General features: G+C 55.3%; 1 protein-coding gene across 1 annotated transcript in view; it reads left to right on the forward strand.

Annotated features, from left to right (window-relative positions):
• Positions 1-5,834: 5,834 nt before the first annotated feature.
• Positions 5,835-17,345, forward strand: part of ST14 (ST14 transmembrane serine protease matriptase) — a 41,958-nt gene continuing 30,447 nt past the window's right edge. Inside the window, exon 1 of the mRNA XM_073657468.1 lies at positions 5,835-6,124. Coding sequence (XP_073513569.1) covers positions 6,086-6,124 — 39 coding nt within the window. The 5' untranslated portion in view covers positions 5,835-6,085. The remainder of the gene's footprint in view (positions 6,125-17,345) is intronic.

The following is a 17,345-nucleotide window of genomic DNA, read 5'->3' on the forward strand; positions in this document are numbered from 1 at the left end:
CTCAGAAAAAACAGTAGAGATCACAATGCCAACCCGTTGCTCCTCATTACCGAAGGAGTAGGGACGAAGCTTGAAATACAATTTGCAGGTCTCCTTAAATACAAAAACACTTGTCCCTACCTCCTGAAAACCTGTCCGGGAGGGCAACCTTGGGTTCAGGCTGGACAGGCCTTCCTGCTGAGAACCCCACATTGGCGACCTGTAACCGCTGATGCTGCTGCGGAACCTCACAGCGGAGGTCATTCACCTCCAGGGACAGACAGCGGAACTGCTCTGCGAGCTCTGCAACCTATACCTATACCAAGGGAGAAAGGAAAAAAAAAATCCACGCCCAAAAAACACACACAAAAAAAAAACAAAGTGTCAGTTTTTTTTTTGCTTTTTCAAAATGTGCTCGGCCGGCGATAATGTCACCCAAGGTGTGAGACTAAGTGCAGCACAAAGGGAAGAGGGAAAGTGGGGAGTGGGCAGATCTAATATCACCCTGTCTCCCCTAACGTCCCTATATTGGTTCCGCACCAATCACCGCACAGGAACTTCACCCTGTCATTCCCTGGCGCTTGTCTCTGGCTAGGGAAGGGAGGGGATGAGCGCTAGTTGATCCCCATTGACAACTAAAGAAAACAAGGGGGAACAAACAAGGGAAGATAGCTTAACTTTAGTCGACTTCGGAGAGATGAACACACGTCCTCTTAGCACCAGAGGGGAAAGAAGAAATGCACTAGCTCCAAGCCTTCACAAAGGGTCATGTGAATATCACTGGGACCTCCCTCTAGCAGACAGCAGGAATTTATACATCCAGGCCAGGGTGTTAATTAGCCAGAGGAAGGTAGCCGCTGGGTCCTAGAGAGACCGCCTTTAAGAAGGTGTCTGTAATGCCAAACGTAGAGATCTCCTGCAACAAACTGCAGGGCAACTGTCTGTCACGTCTGACACACCCGTGACAGGTGTATACGGGAAGAGCTGTATACTGGGGAGGTTTATACAGGAGGAGCTGTATCCCAGGTGTATACAGGAGGAGGAGCTGTATACCGGGTAGATGAATACAGTAAGAGGAGCTGTATACCGGGGACGTGTATACAGGAGGAGGAGTTGTATACCGAGGAGGAGCTGTATACCGGGAAGGTGTATACAGGAGGGGGAGCTGTATACCGGGGAGATGTATACAGGAGGAGGAACTGTATACCGGGGAGGTGTATACAGTAGGAGGAGCTGTATATCGAGGAGGTGTATACAGGAGGAGCTGTAGACCGGGGAGGTGTATATAGGAGGAGGAGCTATACAGGAGGAGGAGCTGTATACTGGGGAGGTGTATATAGGAGGAGGAGCTGTATACCAGAGAGGTGTATACCGGGGTGGAGCTGTTTCCCTGGGAGGAGCTGTATACAGCAGAGGAGCTGTAGTCCTTTGAGGAGCTGTATACAGGAGCAGGAGCTGTATACCGGGGAGGAGCTATATACCAAGGAGCAGCTGTATATCGGGGAAGAGCTGTATGCAGGAGAGGAGCTGTATGCCGGGTAGGAGCTGTATACAGTAGACGAGCTGTATACCAGGGAGGAGCTGTATATAGGAGAGGAGCTGTATACTGGGGAGGAGCTGTATACAGGAGGAGGAGCTGTATACAGGAGGAGGAGCGGTATACTGGGGAGGAGCTGTATACAGGGGAGGAGCTGTATACCGGGGAGGAGCTGTATACAGGGGAGGAGCTGTATACAGGGGAGGAGCTGAATACCGGAGAGGAGCTGTATACCGGGAAGGAGCTGTATACAGGGGAGGAGCTGTATATAGGAGAGGAGCTGTATACCGGGGAGGAGCTGTATGCAGGAGCAGGAGCTGTAAACTGTGGAGATGAATACAGGAGGAGGAACTGTATACTGGGGAGGTGTATACAGGAGGAGGAGCTGTATACCGAGGAGGTGTATACAGGAGAGGAGCTGTATACCGGGGAGGAGCTGTATACAGGAGAGGAGCTGTATACCGGGGAGGAGCTGTATACCGGAGAGGAGCTGAATGCAGGAGAGGAGCTGTATACCGGGGAGGAGCTGTATACAGGAGCTGTATACCGGGGAGGAGCTGTATACAGGAGAGGAGCTGTATGCAGGAGAGGAGCTGAATACCGGGAAGGAGCTGTATACCGGGGAGGAGATGTATATAGGGGAGGAGATGTATACCGGGGAGGAGCTGTATACAGGGGAGGAGCTGTATATAGGAGAGGAGCTGTATACCGGGGAGGAGCTGTATACAGGGAAGGTGTATACAGGAGGGGGAGCTGTAAACCGTGGAGATGAATACAGGAGGAGGAACTGTATACCGGGGAGGTGTATACAGGAGGAGGAGCTATATACCGAGGAGGTGTATACAGGAGGAGGAGCTGTAAACCGGGGAGGTGTATACAGGAGGAGGAGCTATAGAGGAAGAGGAGCTGTATACCGGGGAGGTGTATACAGGAGGAGGAGCTGTATACCCGAGAGGTGTATACAGGGGAGGAGCTGTATAAAGGAGAGGAGCTGTATACCGGGAAGGAGCTGTATACAGGGGAGGAGCTGTATACCGGGGAGGAGCTGTATGCAGGAGCGGGAGCTGTAAACTGTGGAGATGAATACAGGAGGAGGAACTGTATACTGGGGAGGTGTATACAGGAGGAGGAGCTGTATACCGAGGAGGTGTATACAGGAGAGGAGCTGTATACCGGGGAGGAGGTGTATACAGGAGAGGAGCTGTATACCGGGGAGGAGCTGTATACCGGAGAGGAGCTGAATGCAGGAGAGGAGCTGTATACCGGGGAGGAGCTGTATACAGGAGCTGTATACCGGGGAGGAGCTGTATACAGGAGAGGAGCTGTATGCAGGAGAGGAGCTGAATACCGGGAAGGAGCTGTATACCGGGGAGGAGATGTATATATGGGAGGAGATGTATACCGGGGAGGAGCTGTATACAGGGGAGGAGCTGTATATAGGAGAGGAGCTGTATACCGGGGAGGAGCTGTATACAGGGAAGGTGTATACAGGAGGGGGAGCTGTAAACCGTGGAGATGAATACAGGAGGAGGAACTGTATACCGGGGAGGTGTATACAGGAGGAGGAGCTATATACCGAGGAGGTGTATACAGGAGGAGGAGCTGTAAACCGGGGAGGTGTATACAGGAGGAGGAGCTATAGAGGAAGAGGAGCTGTATACCGGGGAGGTGTATACAGGGGAGGAGCTGTATAAAGGAGAGGAGCTGTATACCGGGGAGGAGATGTATACAGGAAAGGAGCTGTAGTTCTTTGAGGAGCTGTATACAGGAGGAGGAGATGTATACAGGAGGAGGAGCTGTATACCGGGGAGGAGCTGTATACCGGGAAGGAGGTGAATACCAGGGAGGAGCTGTATACCAGGGAGGAGCTGTATACAGGAGAGGAGCTGTATATCGGGGAAGAGCTGTATACCGGAGAGGAGCAGTATACCGGGGAGGAGCAGTATACCGGGGAGGAGCTGTATACCGGGGAGGAGCTGTATGCAGGATAGGAGCAGTATGCAGGAGAGGAGCTGTATACAGCAGAGGAGATGTATACAGGAAAGGAGCTGTAGTTCTTTGAGGAGCTGTATACAGGAGGAGGAGATGTATACAGGAGGAGGAGCTGTATACCGGGGAGGAGCTGTATACCGGGGAGGAGGTGAATACCAGGGAGGAGCTGTATACCAGGGAGGAGCTGTATACAGGAGAGGAGCTGTATATCGGGGAAGAGCTGTATACCGGAGAGGAGCTGTATACCGGAGAGGAGCAGTATACCGGGGAGGAGCTGTATACCGGGGAGGAGCTGTATGCAGGAGAGGAGCTGTATGCAGGATAGGAGCAGTATGCAGGAGAGGAGCTGTATACAGCAGAGGAGCTGTATACAGGAGAGGAGCTGTATACCGGGGAGGAGCTGTATATAGGAGAGGAGCTGTATATCGGGGAGGAGCTGTATACAAGAGGAGGAGCTGTATACCGGGGAGGAGCTGTATGCAGGGGAGGAGCTGTATATAGGAGAGGAGCTGTATACCGGGGAGGAGCTGTATACAGAAGGAGGAGCTGTATACCGGGGAGGAGCTGTATACAGGAGAGGAGCTGTATATCGGGGAAGAGCTGTATACCGGGGAGGAGTTGTATACCGGAGGGAAGCTGTATGCAGGAGAGGAGCAGTATACCGGGGAGAAGCTGTATACAGGAGAGGAGCTGTATACCGGGGAGGAGCTGTATACAGGAGAGGAGCTGTATATAGGAGAGGAGCTCTATACCGGGGAGGAGCTGTATACAGGAGAGGAGCAGTATACCGGGGAGGAGCAGTATACCGGGGAGGAGCTGTATACCGGGGAGGAGCTGTATGCAGGAGAGGAGCTGTATGCAGGAGAGGAGCTGTATACAGGAGAGGAGCGGTATATAGGAGAGGAGCTGTATACCGGGGAGGAGCTGTATACCGGAGAGGAGCTGTATAACGGGGAGGAGCAGTATATCGGGGAAGAGCAGTATACCAGGAAGGAGCTGTATACCAGAGATGAGCTGTATGCAGGAGAGGAGCTGTATACAGGAGAGGAGCTGTATACCGGGGAGGAGCTGTATACCGGGGAGGAGCTGTATACCGGGGAGGAGCTGTATACAGGAGAGGAGCTGTATACAGGAGGAGGAGCTGTATACAGGAGAGGAGCTGTATATAGGAGAGGAGCTGCATATGGGGAGGAGCTGTATACAGGAGAGGAGCAGTATACCGGGGAGGAGCTCTATACAGGAGAGGAGCTGTATACCGGGGAGGAGCTGTATACCGGAGAGGAGCTGTATACCGGGGAGGAGCTGTATACAGGAGAGGAGCTGTATACCGGGGAGGAGCTGTATACCGGAGAGGAGCTGTATACAGGAGGAGGAGCTGTATACGGGGGAGGAGCTGTATACAGGAGAGGAGCTGTATATAGGAGAGGAGCTGCATATGGGGAGGAGCTGTATACAGGAGAGGAGCAGTATACCGGGGAGGAGCTCTATACAGGAGAGGAGCTGTATACCGGAGAGGAGCTGTATACCGGAGAGGAGCTGTATACCGGGGAGGAGCTGTATACCGGAGAGGAGCTGTATACCGGGGAGGGGCTGTATACAGGAGAGGAGCTGTATACCGGGGAGGAGCTGTATACCGGGGAGGAGCTGTATACCTGGGAGGAGCTGTATAAAGGGGAGGAGCTGTATACCTGGGAGGAGCTGTATACAGGAGAGGAGCTGTATACCGGGGAGGGGCTGTATACCGGAGAGGAGCTGTATACCGGGGAGGAGCTGTATACAGGAGAGGAGCTGTATACCGGCGAGGGGCTGTATACAGGAGAGGAGCTGTATACCGGGGAGGAGCTGTATACCGGGGAGGAGCTGTATACAGGAGAGGAGCTGTATACAGGAGGAGGAGCTGTATGCAGGAGAGGAGCTGTATACCGGGGAGGAGCTGTATATCGGGGAAGAGCTGTATACCGGAGAGGAGCTGTATGCAGGAGAGGAGCTGTATACCGGGGAGGAGCTGTATACCGGGGAGGAGCTGTATACCGGGGAGGAGTTGTATACCGGAGGGAAGCTGTATGCAGGAGAGGAGCAGTATACCGGGGAGAAGCTGTATATAGGAGAGGAGCTGTATACCGGGGAGGAGCTGTATACAGGAGAGGAGCTGTATACCGGAGGAGGAGCTGTATACCGGGGAGGAGCTGTATACAGGAGGAGGAGCTGTATACCGGAGAGGAGCTGTATACAGGAGGAGGAGCTGTATACCGGAGGAGGAGCTGTATACCGGAGGAGGAGCTGTATACCGGGGAGGAGCTGTATACAGGAGGAGGAGCTGTATACCCGGGAGGAGCTGTATACCGGGGAGGAGGTTTCTGAGCAGTTTCGCCTCAGTTTCCCTCACCTGCGCAGTGGGCGGGGCCTTGTCACGTGACTGCTCCTTGTCGGTGACACACCCGAACGGTGGGCGGGGCGTAGCCGTCACGTGATTCCTCCCGGGCCCCGGACACACCTGGAGATTCGCACCTGAGAGACACCGCAGACACCGCAGGAGCCGCCGCACCGGACAGCTGAGACTCGGGAGCCGCCGCCAACATGAAGGATCCGGACATCAAGTACAACCACCGGCCGCAGGTAGGAGCGCGGCTGCCGGGTGTCGCCCCTACTACTCCCATCGTCCCTGCTCCGCGGTTTGTGCGGGGCGCGCCCTCGTGCCCGTGATTGTCGGTGATGATGAGAGTTATTCTCCTGGTTGTGTGGATGTTTGGGGTCAGCGTTGTGTCCGCGGAAGACCCCGACCAGAAGTGTGAACGGAGCCGTATCCGGGCGGGATCCTCTGCTGGTCTCCAGCTCTGCGGCTTGTCAGAGTTTACATGACGGAGGGTTGTTCGGACTGACACACTGTAACAGACCCTCAGCACTGAGGAGACTCCGGGTCCGGACTGACACACTGTAACAGACCCTCAGCACTGAGGAGACTCCGGGTCCGGACTGACGCACTGTAACAGACCCTCAGCACTGAGGAGACGCCGGGTCCGGACTGACGCACTGTAACAGACCCTCAGCACTGAGGAGACGCCGGGTCCGGACTGACACACTGTAACAGACCCTCAGCGCTGAGGAGACGCCGGGTCCGGACTGACGCACTGTAACAGACCCTCAGCGCTGAGGAGACGCCGGGTCCGGACTGACGCTCTGTAACAGACCCTCAGCGCTGAGGAGACGCCGGGTCCGGACTGACACACTGTAACAGACCCTCAGCGCTGAGGAGACGCCGGGTCCGGACTGACGCACTGTAACAGACCCTCAGCGCTGAGGAGACGCCGGGTCCGGACTGACGCACTGTAACAGACCCTCAGCACTGAGGAGACGCCGGGTCCGGACTGACACACTGTAACAGACCCTCAGCACTGAGGAGACGCCGGGTCCGGACTGACACACTGTAACAGACCCTCAGCACTGAGGAGACGCCGGGTCCGGACTGACACACTGTAACAGACCCTCAGCGCTGAGGAGACGCCGGGTCCGGACTGACGCTCTGTAACAGACCCTCAGCGCTGAGGAGACGCCGGGTCCGGACTGACGCACTGTAACAGACCCTCAGCGCTGAGGAGACGCCGGGTCCGGACTGACGCACTGTAACAGACCCTCAGCGCTGAGGAGACGCCGGGTCCGGACTGACGCACTGTAACAGACCCTCAGCGCTGAGGAGACGCCGGGTCCGGACTGACGCACTGTAACAGACCCTCAGCGCTGAGGAGACGCCGGGTCCGGACTGACGCTCTGTAACAGACCCTCAGCGCTGAGGAGACGCCGGGTCCCGACTGACACACTGTAACAGACCCTCTGCGCTGAGGAGACTCCGGGTCCCGACTGACACGCTGTAACAGACCCTCAGCTCTGAGGAGACTCCGGGTCCCGACTGACACGCTGTAACAGACCCTCAGCTCTGAGGAGACGCCGGGTCCCGACTGACACGCTGTAACAGACCCTCTGCGCTGAGGAGACTCCGGGTCCCGACTGACGCGCTGTAACAGACCCTCTGCGGTGAGGAGACTCCGGGTCCCGACTGACGCGCTGTAACAGACCCTCTGCGCTGAGGAGACGCCGGGTCCGGACTGACGCTCTGTAACAGACCCTCAGCGCTGAGGAGACGCCGGGTCCCGACTGACGCGCTGTAACAGACCCTCAGCGCTGAGGAGACGCCGGGTCCGGACTGACGCTCTGTAACAGACCCTCAGCGCTGAGGAGACGCCGGGTCCGGACTGACGCTCTGTAACAGACCCTCAGCGCTGAGGAGACGCCGGGTCCGGACTGACGCTCTGTAACAGACCCTCAGCGCTGAGGAGACGCCGGGTCCGGACTGACGCTCTGTAACAGACCCTCAGCGCCGAGGAGACGCCGGGTCCCGACTGACGCTCTGTAACAGACCCTCAGCGTTGAGGAGACGCCGGGTCCCGACTGACGCTCTGTAACAGACCCTCAGCGTTGAGGAGACGCCGGGTCCCGACTGACGCGCTGTAACAGACCCTCAGCGTTGAGGAGACGCCGGGTCCCGACTGACGCTCTGTAACAGACCCTCAGCGTTGAGGAGACGCCGGGTCCCGACTGACGCGCTGTAACAGACCCTCAGCGTTGAGGAGACGCCGGGTCCCGACTGACGCGCTGTAACAGACCCTCAGCGTTGAGGAGACGCCGGGTCCCGACTGACGCGCTGTAACAGACCCTCAGCGCTGAGGAGACGCCGGGTCCCGACTGACGCGCTGTAACAGACCCTCTGCGGTGAGGAGACGCCGGGTCCGGACTGACGCTCTGTAACAGACCCTCAGCGCTGAGGAGACGCCGGGTCCGGACTGACGCTCTGTAACAGACACTCTGCGGTGAGGAGACGCCGGGTCCCGACTGACGCGCTGTAACAGACCCTCAGCGCTGAGGAGACTCCGGGTCCGGACTGACGCACTGTAACAGACCCTCAGCTCTGAGGAGACGCCGGGTCCGGACTGACGCTCTGTAACAGACCCTCAGCGCTGAGGAGACGCCGGGTCCGGACTGACGCTCTGTAACAGACCCTCAGCGCTGAGGAGACGCCGGGTCCCGACTGACGCTCTGTAACAGACCCTCAGCGCTGAGGAGACGCCGGGTCCCGACTGACGCGCTGTAACAGACCCTCAGCGTTGAGGAGACGCCGGGTCCCGACTGACGCGCTGTAACAGACCCTCAGCGTTGAGGAGACGCCGGGTCCGGACTGACGCTCTGTAACAGACCCTCTGCGTTGAGGAGACGCCGGGTCCCGACTGACGCGCTGTAACAGACCCTCTGCGGTGAGGCGTCCAGGCACAGATGAGGGTTTTGTTCAGTGACAGCCGGCGGCTCCTGGAGATAGTAAAGAATAGACATGAGCTTCTGTATATTATTGTGCGCTGGGTAATTTACATAGGACTGCAGCGTATTCTGTACCTTACTTACTGTTCTGTAGGCGTTTACTCTCTGTTATCAGCCACTGTAGTACTTCCTGTGGGTGACTGCTCATCAGGTACGTTTTATTCCGGGGTCACAGGTCGGCAGATCCCGGACCGACCACCTCAGAGATGTAGGTAGATAGATATAGCCTGTCCATGCCCGGACTGGTGGACTACCGATCCCAGCATTTCCTGCTGATGGCTGCAAGTAGTAGCACAGCACTGTGGACGAGGCGGGAAGGTTTATATGGGTTGTGTGAGTGCGGCGCCGTCCTGTCACATGTTTTCGTTTTATGGCCGCCGTAACCTACAGGGAATCTGCAGCCCCAGGAGCAGCGCGAGGTCTGCAGAGCATCTATCCAGTGGAGAGGGGACCCTGTACACGGAGGCGGGCGCTCACTGACACTACAGGGGAGGTTAGACAAAGCCTGTCCATGCACTATCACCATCATCATCATCATCCCTGACCCCAGGAGCTCACAATTTAATCTCTTATTATATAGTCATTACACACAGAGGGATCTATTATATAGAGTCATTACACACAGAGGGATCTATTATATAGAGTCATTACACACAGAGGGATCTATTATATAGAGTCATTACACGCAGAGGGATCTGTTATATAGAGTCATTACACGCAGAGGGATCTGTTATATAGAGTCATTACACGCAGAGGGATCTGTTATATAGAGTCATTACACGCAGAGGGATCTGTTATATAGTCATTACACGCAGAGGGATCTGTTATATAGAGTCATTACACGCAGAGGGATCTGTTATATAGAGTCATTACACGCAGAGGGATCTGTTATATAGAGTCATTACACGCAGAGGGATCTGTTATATAGAGTCATTACACGCAGAGGGATCTGTTATATAGAGTCATTACACGCAGAGGGATCTGTTATATAGAGTCATTACACGCAGAGGGATCTGTTATATAGAGTCATTACACGCAGAGGGATCTGTTATATAGAGTCATTACACGCAGAGGGATCTGTTATATAGAGTCATTACACGCAGAGGGATCTGTTATATAGTCATTACACGCAGAGGGATCTGTTATATAGAGTCATTACACGCAGAGGGATCTGTTATATAGAGTCATTACACGCAGAGGGATCTGTTATATAGAGTCATTACACGCAGAGGGATCTGTTATATAGAGTCATTACACGCAGAGGGATCTGTTATATAGAGTCATTACACGCAGAGGGATCTGTTATATAGAGTCATTACACGCAGAGGGATCTGTTATATAGAGTCATTACACGCAGAGGGATCTGTTATATAGAGTCATTACACGCAGAGGGATCTGTTATATAGAGTCATTACACGCAGAGGGATCTGTTATATAGAGTCATTACACGCAGAGGGATCTGTTATATAGAGTCATTACACGCAGAGGGATCTGTTATATAGAGTCATTACACGCAGAGGGATCTGTTATATAGAGTCATTACACGCAGAGGGATCTGTTATATAGAGTCATTACACGCAGAGGGATCTGTTATATAGAGTCATTACACGCAGAGGGATCTGTTATATAGAGTCATTACACGCAGTAAATGCCTCAATACTTGGTCGGCTCTTTGTGCATCAATTACTGCATCAATGTGGCAATGTGGCATGGAGGCGATCAGCCTGTGGCATGGAGGGATCAGCCTGTGGCATGGAGGGATCAGCCTGTGGCTGCTGAGGGGTTATGGAAGCCCAGGTGGCTTTGATAGCCGCCTTCAGCTCGTCTGCATTGTTGGCTCTGGGGTCTCATCTTCCTCTTGACAATACCCCATAGATTCTCTATAATAGATCCTCTATGGGGTTAAGGTTAGGCGAGTTTGCGGCCAATCAAGCACAGTGATACTGTTGGGTGTAAACCAGGTATTGGTACTTTTGGCTGTGTGAACAGGGGCCAAGTCCTGCTGGAGAATGACATTTCCATCTCCATAAAGCTTGTCGGCAGAGGGAAGCATGAACGGCTGTAAAATGTCCTGGTAGACGGCTGCGCTGACTTTGGTCTTGATAAAACACAGTGGACCTCCACCAGCAGATGACATGGCCCCCAAACCATCACTGAATGTGGAGACTTCACTCTAGACCTCCATCAGCTTGGATTGTGGCCTCTCCACTCTTCCTCCAGACTCTGGGACCTTGTGGAGTGTGTCAGTGACTGTCTTCTGGACATCCGTCACGTCAGCAGTCTTCCCCATGATTGTGGAGCCTACTGAAACTGACTAAGGGACCTTTTTAAATGCATCGGAAGCCTTTGCAGGTATTTTTTGTTAATTATTCTAATTTACTGAGATGCCTTTTGTGATTTCATTGGCTGTAAACCATAATCATCAACATTAACAGAAAGAGTGATCTATTTCACGTGTTTCTGTGTGTAATGACTCTATATATTAGATCACTCTGTGTAATGACTCTATATAATAGATCCCTCTGTGTGTAATGACTCTATATAATAGATCCCTCCGCGTGTAATGACTCTATATAATAGATCCCTCCGCGTGTAATGACTCTATATAATAGATCCCTCCGCGTGTAATGACTCTATATAATAGATCCCTCTGTGTAATGACTCTATATTATAGATCCCTCTCTGTGTAATGACTCTATATAATAGATCCCTCTGTGTGTAATGACTCTATATAATAGATCCCTCTGTGTGTAATGACTCTATATAATAGAACCCTCTGCATGTAATGACTCTATAATAGATCCCTCTGCGTGCAATGACTCTATGTAATAGATCCCTCTGCGTGCAATGACTCTATGTAATAGATCCCTCTGCGTGCAATGACTCTGTGTAATAGATCCCTCTGCGTGCAATGACTCTGTGTAATAGATCCCTCTGCGTGCAATGACTCTGTGTAATAGATCCCTCTGCGTGCAATGACTCTGTGTAATAGATCCCTCTGCGTGCAATGACTCTGTGTAATAGATCCCTCTGCGTGCAATGACTCTGTGTAATAGATCCCTCTGCGTGCAATGACTCTGTGTAATAGATCCCTCTGCGTGTAATGACTCTGTGTAATAGATCCCTCTGCGTGCAATGACTCTGTGTAATAGATCCCTCTGCGTGTAATGACTCTGTGTAATAGATCCCTCTGCGTGTAATGACTCTGTGTAATAGATCCCTCTGCGTGTAATGACTCTGTGTAATAGATCCCTCTGCGTGTAATGACTCTGTGTAATAGATCCCTCTGCGTGTAATGACTCTGTGTAATAGATCCCTCTGCGTGTAATGACTCTGTGTAATAGATCCCTCTGCGTGTAATGACTCTGTGTAATAGATCCCTCTGCGTGTAATGACTCTGTGTAATAGATCCCTCTGCGTGTAATGACTCTGTGTAATAGATCCCTCTGCGTGTAATGACTCTGTGTAATAGATCCCTCTGCGTGTAATGACTCTGTGTAATAGATCCCTCTGCGTGTAATGACTCTGTGTAATATAGGATTTTCACTTTTTGTATTGAAGAACTGAAATAAATTAACTTTTTGATATTCTAATTTAGTGAGAAGCACCTGTATCACTACTCCCATCATCCCTGACCCCGGAGATCACAATCTAATCTCATATCACACAATGTGTCACTACTCCCATCATCCCTAATGGCACACATTTGGGGGTCTCTGGGTCAGTTTTCTGGTCTGATGACGCATTCTCTATTTTCGGGGTCCCTTCTGCCTCTGACCCGTTACTGTCCAGCGCTGGTTCTGTCGGTGACGGACGCCTCGTTCCCGGGGAGCGCTGACCTGTAGGTTTTCACTGATGGATGCCATGAGCAGAGATGCTGACACCACATTGGACGGCGCCGGCGTGGTCTCCGCACTGCGAGGTTTGACTTCTCGCCTCCTTCTAGTTTTCTATGCAACAAGTTGGTGGAGTCGTGTTCTGGGCTGGAATCATGGGGAGAGCTGGTCGCCCCTTTAGGGTCCCTGAAGGTGTGAAAATGACCTGAACAAAGTCTATAGTTTTTGACTGATCACTTTCTTCCATGGTACAAAAGGAAGAACCGCAGCAAAATCCTCTTCATGCTGACAATGCCTCTTCTCATGGGGCAAAGAAACCTCCGAGTCATTGGCTGCTATGGGCAGGAGAGAAACTCCTTGGTGCGGCCACCACCCTCCCCTAACCTCAACGCTATTGAGAACCTTAGCAGAAGATCTATGAGGGTGGGAGGCCGATCACAACAGAACAGCAAGTCTGGGGGAGATTCTGACATTCGGCCAAGAAATCCAACCAGAAACTCTCCAAAAACTCCCAAGATCAATGGAGGAGACATCCCAGAAGCTCCGATGTTCCATGGACCTCGGCCTGTTAGGAGGTTTCTGATCTCAGTAAATGTGACGTCTTATTGCTGCAAATCCCACAAATCACGGTTCTCAGATCTTTACAACCTATAAGATGTCTGGACTCTTGTTCTGCAGAAGAATTTGCTGCATTTTGAGTTTTTCAGTTTTGGAATAAATCCTGCTCTCATTGTGAGGTTTGTCCAAAAAATGTGATTTCTCCTCTGATTGGACGTTATACGACTCAGCGGCATCCTGGAAAGTCGGGGAAAGTGGCTTCTGTGGAAAATAGCAAAAGGCAATGGTACTCACCAGCCAAGGTTTCAAGAAAAAATGCACACCAGGACACGGCCGGCCCCCTTTTGTTAGAAGGAGGTAACACCGGTGCAGAATGCTAATGAACAATTGCCCTCACTCACTCAGTGGCTTCTGTGGAATAATGTTGAGTTGGGTGAGCGTTCTTTCGGTCCCTGTGTGGCCCTGACCGTGGAGGTGATGGGGGGGACTCGGGAAAGAGCAGAGAGCCCTATACTGAAGGAGTCCGGAGCCTTGGGGTCCCAGTGTCTCTGCTGCCCGCTCTGCTGTGGGACCCCACCGTCTTGTACCCCTGTAGTTCTTCCACATCCTTACAATATTCTTGTTTCCCAGTAAACCTCTGCTTGCTGTCAGAGAATGGTCTAGGCTACAGGCAGGGTCTGTAGGTTTGCCGGCGTCTGGTCCGGCAGCCGTCACAGGTGATGATGCGGCAATGATGCCGGCTGTCGTGTGAGGAGTCCGTACTTTGGCGCTGCCATCACCACTCACATCCCGCTCTTTCCACCACTGACACAATGTTGTACACGTTTAATTGATCCATTAAACTTATTTAGTGATTATGGAGTTAATGAGGTTGTAATGACTGCGGATTTATCACTCATCGCCGTCATTAAAGAGGCACGCAGCAGCCGCGAGGAATCTGCTGAATTCTGTGTGTGGACACTGCACTGAGGATGATGGGAGTGATGTGTGAGACTGACATGAGTGACTGCAGCTCTGGATGTGAGTGGAGTATGAGACATGATGACACTCGTACTCCTTGTCTGTGGAGCTTCAGATGAGCCAAACCATCACACTGCTGTTTACTGCACAAGTCCTAAAATGATCTGATTGGTTGAGTTTAGCAGCCGCCTTGGGAGCTGATGATGGACCTGACATCCCCGTCCTCAGAGACCCCAAGGATCAGACTCCACATTGGCTTCTGTCCTCCAGCTCTGTTCATCTTGTAGTGTGTGGCATCCCCCTGTTGGATCTCTCGGTGTGAGCGCTGGGTGGCATCCCCCTGCTGGATCTCTCGGTGTGAGCGTTGGGTGGCATCCCCCTGCTGGATCTCTGTGGGAGCGCTGGGTGGCATCCCCCTGCTGGATCTCTGTGGGAGCGCTGGGTGGCATCCCCCTGCTGGATCTCTCAGTGGGAGCGCTGGGTGGCATCCCCCTGCTGGATCTCTCAGTGGGAGCGCTGGGTGGCATCCCCCTGCTGGATCTCTCGGTGGGAACGCTGGGTGGCATCCCCCCCTGCTGGATCTCTCGGTGGGAGCGCTGGGTGGCATCCCCCCCTGCTGGATCTCTCAGTGGGAGCGCTGGGTGGCATCCCCCTGCTGGATCTCTCGGTGTGAGCGCTGGGTGGCATCGCCCTGCTGGATCTCTCAGTGGGAGCGCTGGGTGGCATCCCCCTGCCGGATCTCTCGGTGGGAGCGCTGGGTGGCACCCCCCCCCTGCCGGATCTCTCGGTGGGAGCGCTGGGTGGCACCCCCCCCCCCTGCTGGATCTCTCAGTGGGAGCGCTGGGTGGCATCCCCCTGCTGGATCTCTCGGTGGGAGCGCTGGGTGGCATCCCCCCTGCTGGATCTCTGTGGGAGCGCTGGGTGGCATCCCCCTGCTGGATCTCTCGGTGTGAGCGTTGGGTGGCATCCCCCTGCTGGATCTCTCGGTGTGAGCGTTGGGTGGCATCCCCCTGCTGGATCTCTCGGTGTGAGCGCTGGGTGGCATCCCCCTGCTGGATCTCTCGGTGTGAGCGCTGGGTGGCATCGTCCTGCTGGATCTCTCGGTGTGAGCGCTGGGTGGCATCGTCCTGCTGGATCTCTCGGTGTGAGCGCTGGGTGGCATCGTCCTGCTGGATCTCTCGGTGTGAGCGCTGGGTGGCATCGTCCTGCTGGATCTCTCGGTGTGAGCGCTGGGTGGCATCGTCCTGCCGGATCTCTCGGTGGGAGCGTTGGGTGGCACCCCCCCCTGCCGGATCTCTCGGTGGGAGCGCTGGGTGGCACCCCCCCCCCCCCTGCCGGATCTCTCGGTGGGAGCGCTGGGTGGCACCCCCCTCCCCCCTGCCGGATCTCTCGGTGTGAGCGCTGGGTGGCACCCCCCCCTGCCGGATCTCTCGGTGTGAGCGCTGGGTGGCACCCCCCTGCCGGATCTCTCGGTGTGAGCGCTGGGTGGCATCCCCCCCTGCCGGATCTCTCGGTGTGAGCGCTGGGTGGCATCCCCCCCTGCTGGATCTCTCGGTGGGAGCGCTGGGTGGCACCCCCCCCCTGCCAGATCTCTCGGTGGGAGCGCTGGGTGGCACCCCCCCCCTGCCGGATCTCTCGGTGGGAGCGCTGGGTGGCACCCCCCCCCCCCTGCCGGATCTCTCGGTGTGAGCGCTGGGTGGCACCCCCCTGCTGGATCTCTCGGTGTGAGCGCTGGGTGGCATCCCCCCCTGCTGGATCTCTCGGTGTGAGCGCTGGGTGGCATCCCCCCCTGCTGGATCTCTCGGTGTGAGCGCTGGGTGGCATCCCCCCCTGCCGGATCTCTCGGTGGGAGCGCTGGGTGGCATCCCCCCCTGCCAGATCTCTCGGTGGGAGCGCTGGGTGGCATCCCCCCCTGCCGGATCTCTCGGTGGGAGCGCTGGGTGGCACCCCCCCCCCTGCCGGATCTCTCGGTGGGAGCGCTGGGTGGCACCCCCCCCCTGCCGGATCTCTCGGTGGGAGCGCTGGGTGGCACCCCCCCCCCCTGCCGGATCTCTCGGTGGGAGCGCTGGGTGGCACCCCCCCCCCCTGCCGGATCTCTCGGTGTGAGCGCTGGGTGGCATCCCCCCCTGCTGGATCTCTCGGTGTGAGCGCTGGGTGGCATCCCCCCCTGCTGGATCTCTCGGTGTGAGCGCTGGGTGGCATCCCCCCCTGCTGGATCTCTCGGTGTGAGCGCTGGGTGGCATCCCCCCCTGCTGGATCTCTCGGTGTGAGCGCTGGGTGGCATCCCCCCCTGCTGGATCTCTCGGTGTGAGCGCTGGGTGGCATCCCCCCCTGCTGGATCTCTCTGTGTGAGCGCTGGGTGGCATCCCCCCTGCTGGATCTCTCGGTGTGAGCGCTGGGTGGCATCCCCCCCTGCTGGATCTCTCTGTGTGAGCGCTGGGTGGCATCCCCCCTGCTGGATCTCTCGGTGGGAGCGCTGGGTGGCATCCCCCCCCTGCTGGATCTCTCGGTGGGAGCGCTGGGTGGCATCCCCCCCTGCTGGATCTCTCGGTGGGAGCGCTGGGTGGCATCCCCCCTGCTGGATCTCTCGGTGTGAGCGCTGGGTGGCATCCCCCCCTGCTGGATCTCTCGGTGGGAGCGCTGGGTGGCATCCCCCCCTGCTGGATCTCTCGGTGGGAGCGCTGGGTGGCATCCCCCCCTGCTGGATCTCTCGCTGGTTCTCAGATCCTCGCAGCCGGAGGCCGTGACACTATATCTGTATGGAGATGCTCGGAGCTGTCTCGGAGCGCTCAATCCAGCCGTGTCTGGTTTGAGGTCTCTTCTGTGCAGAGACTGCGCCCATGATGTGTTCTCCGCTCTGACTGTGGGTAACCCTTTGAGGACGCAGCTGGTTTTTCAGGATTTTTTATTTCAGTCCAGGAGCCAACAATCAATAACTTTGCTTTCTTACTATGACAGCGGCCGCCCTGCGTTGATCGGTGGATATCGGACAGCGAGGTGTGACGCTCCTGCCTGCCCGGCCTCGGGTGCTGGGTGCTGGTGAAGGCCGTGCATGCCATGGCCGCCAATGCCCACCCACTGCAAGCGCTGCCGATGGCCTTAAAGACGGAGCTGCTTGG

The sequence above is a fragment of the Phyllobates terribilis genome, unplaced genomic scaffold (assembly GCF_046119375.1).
Source record: "Phyllobates terribilis strain yellow unplaced genomic scaffold, ASM4611937v1 Scaffold_12__6_contigs__length_324123572, whole genome shotgun sequence".
Classification (NCBI taxonomy): Eukaryota; Metazoa; Chordata; class Amphibia; order Anura; family Dendrobatidae; genus Phyllobates; species Phyllobates terribilis.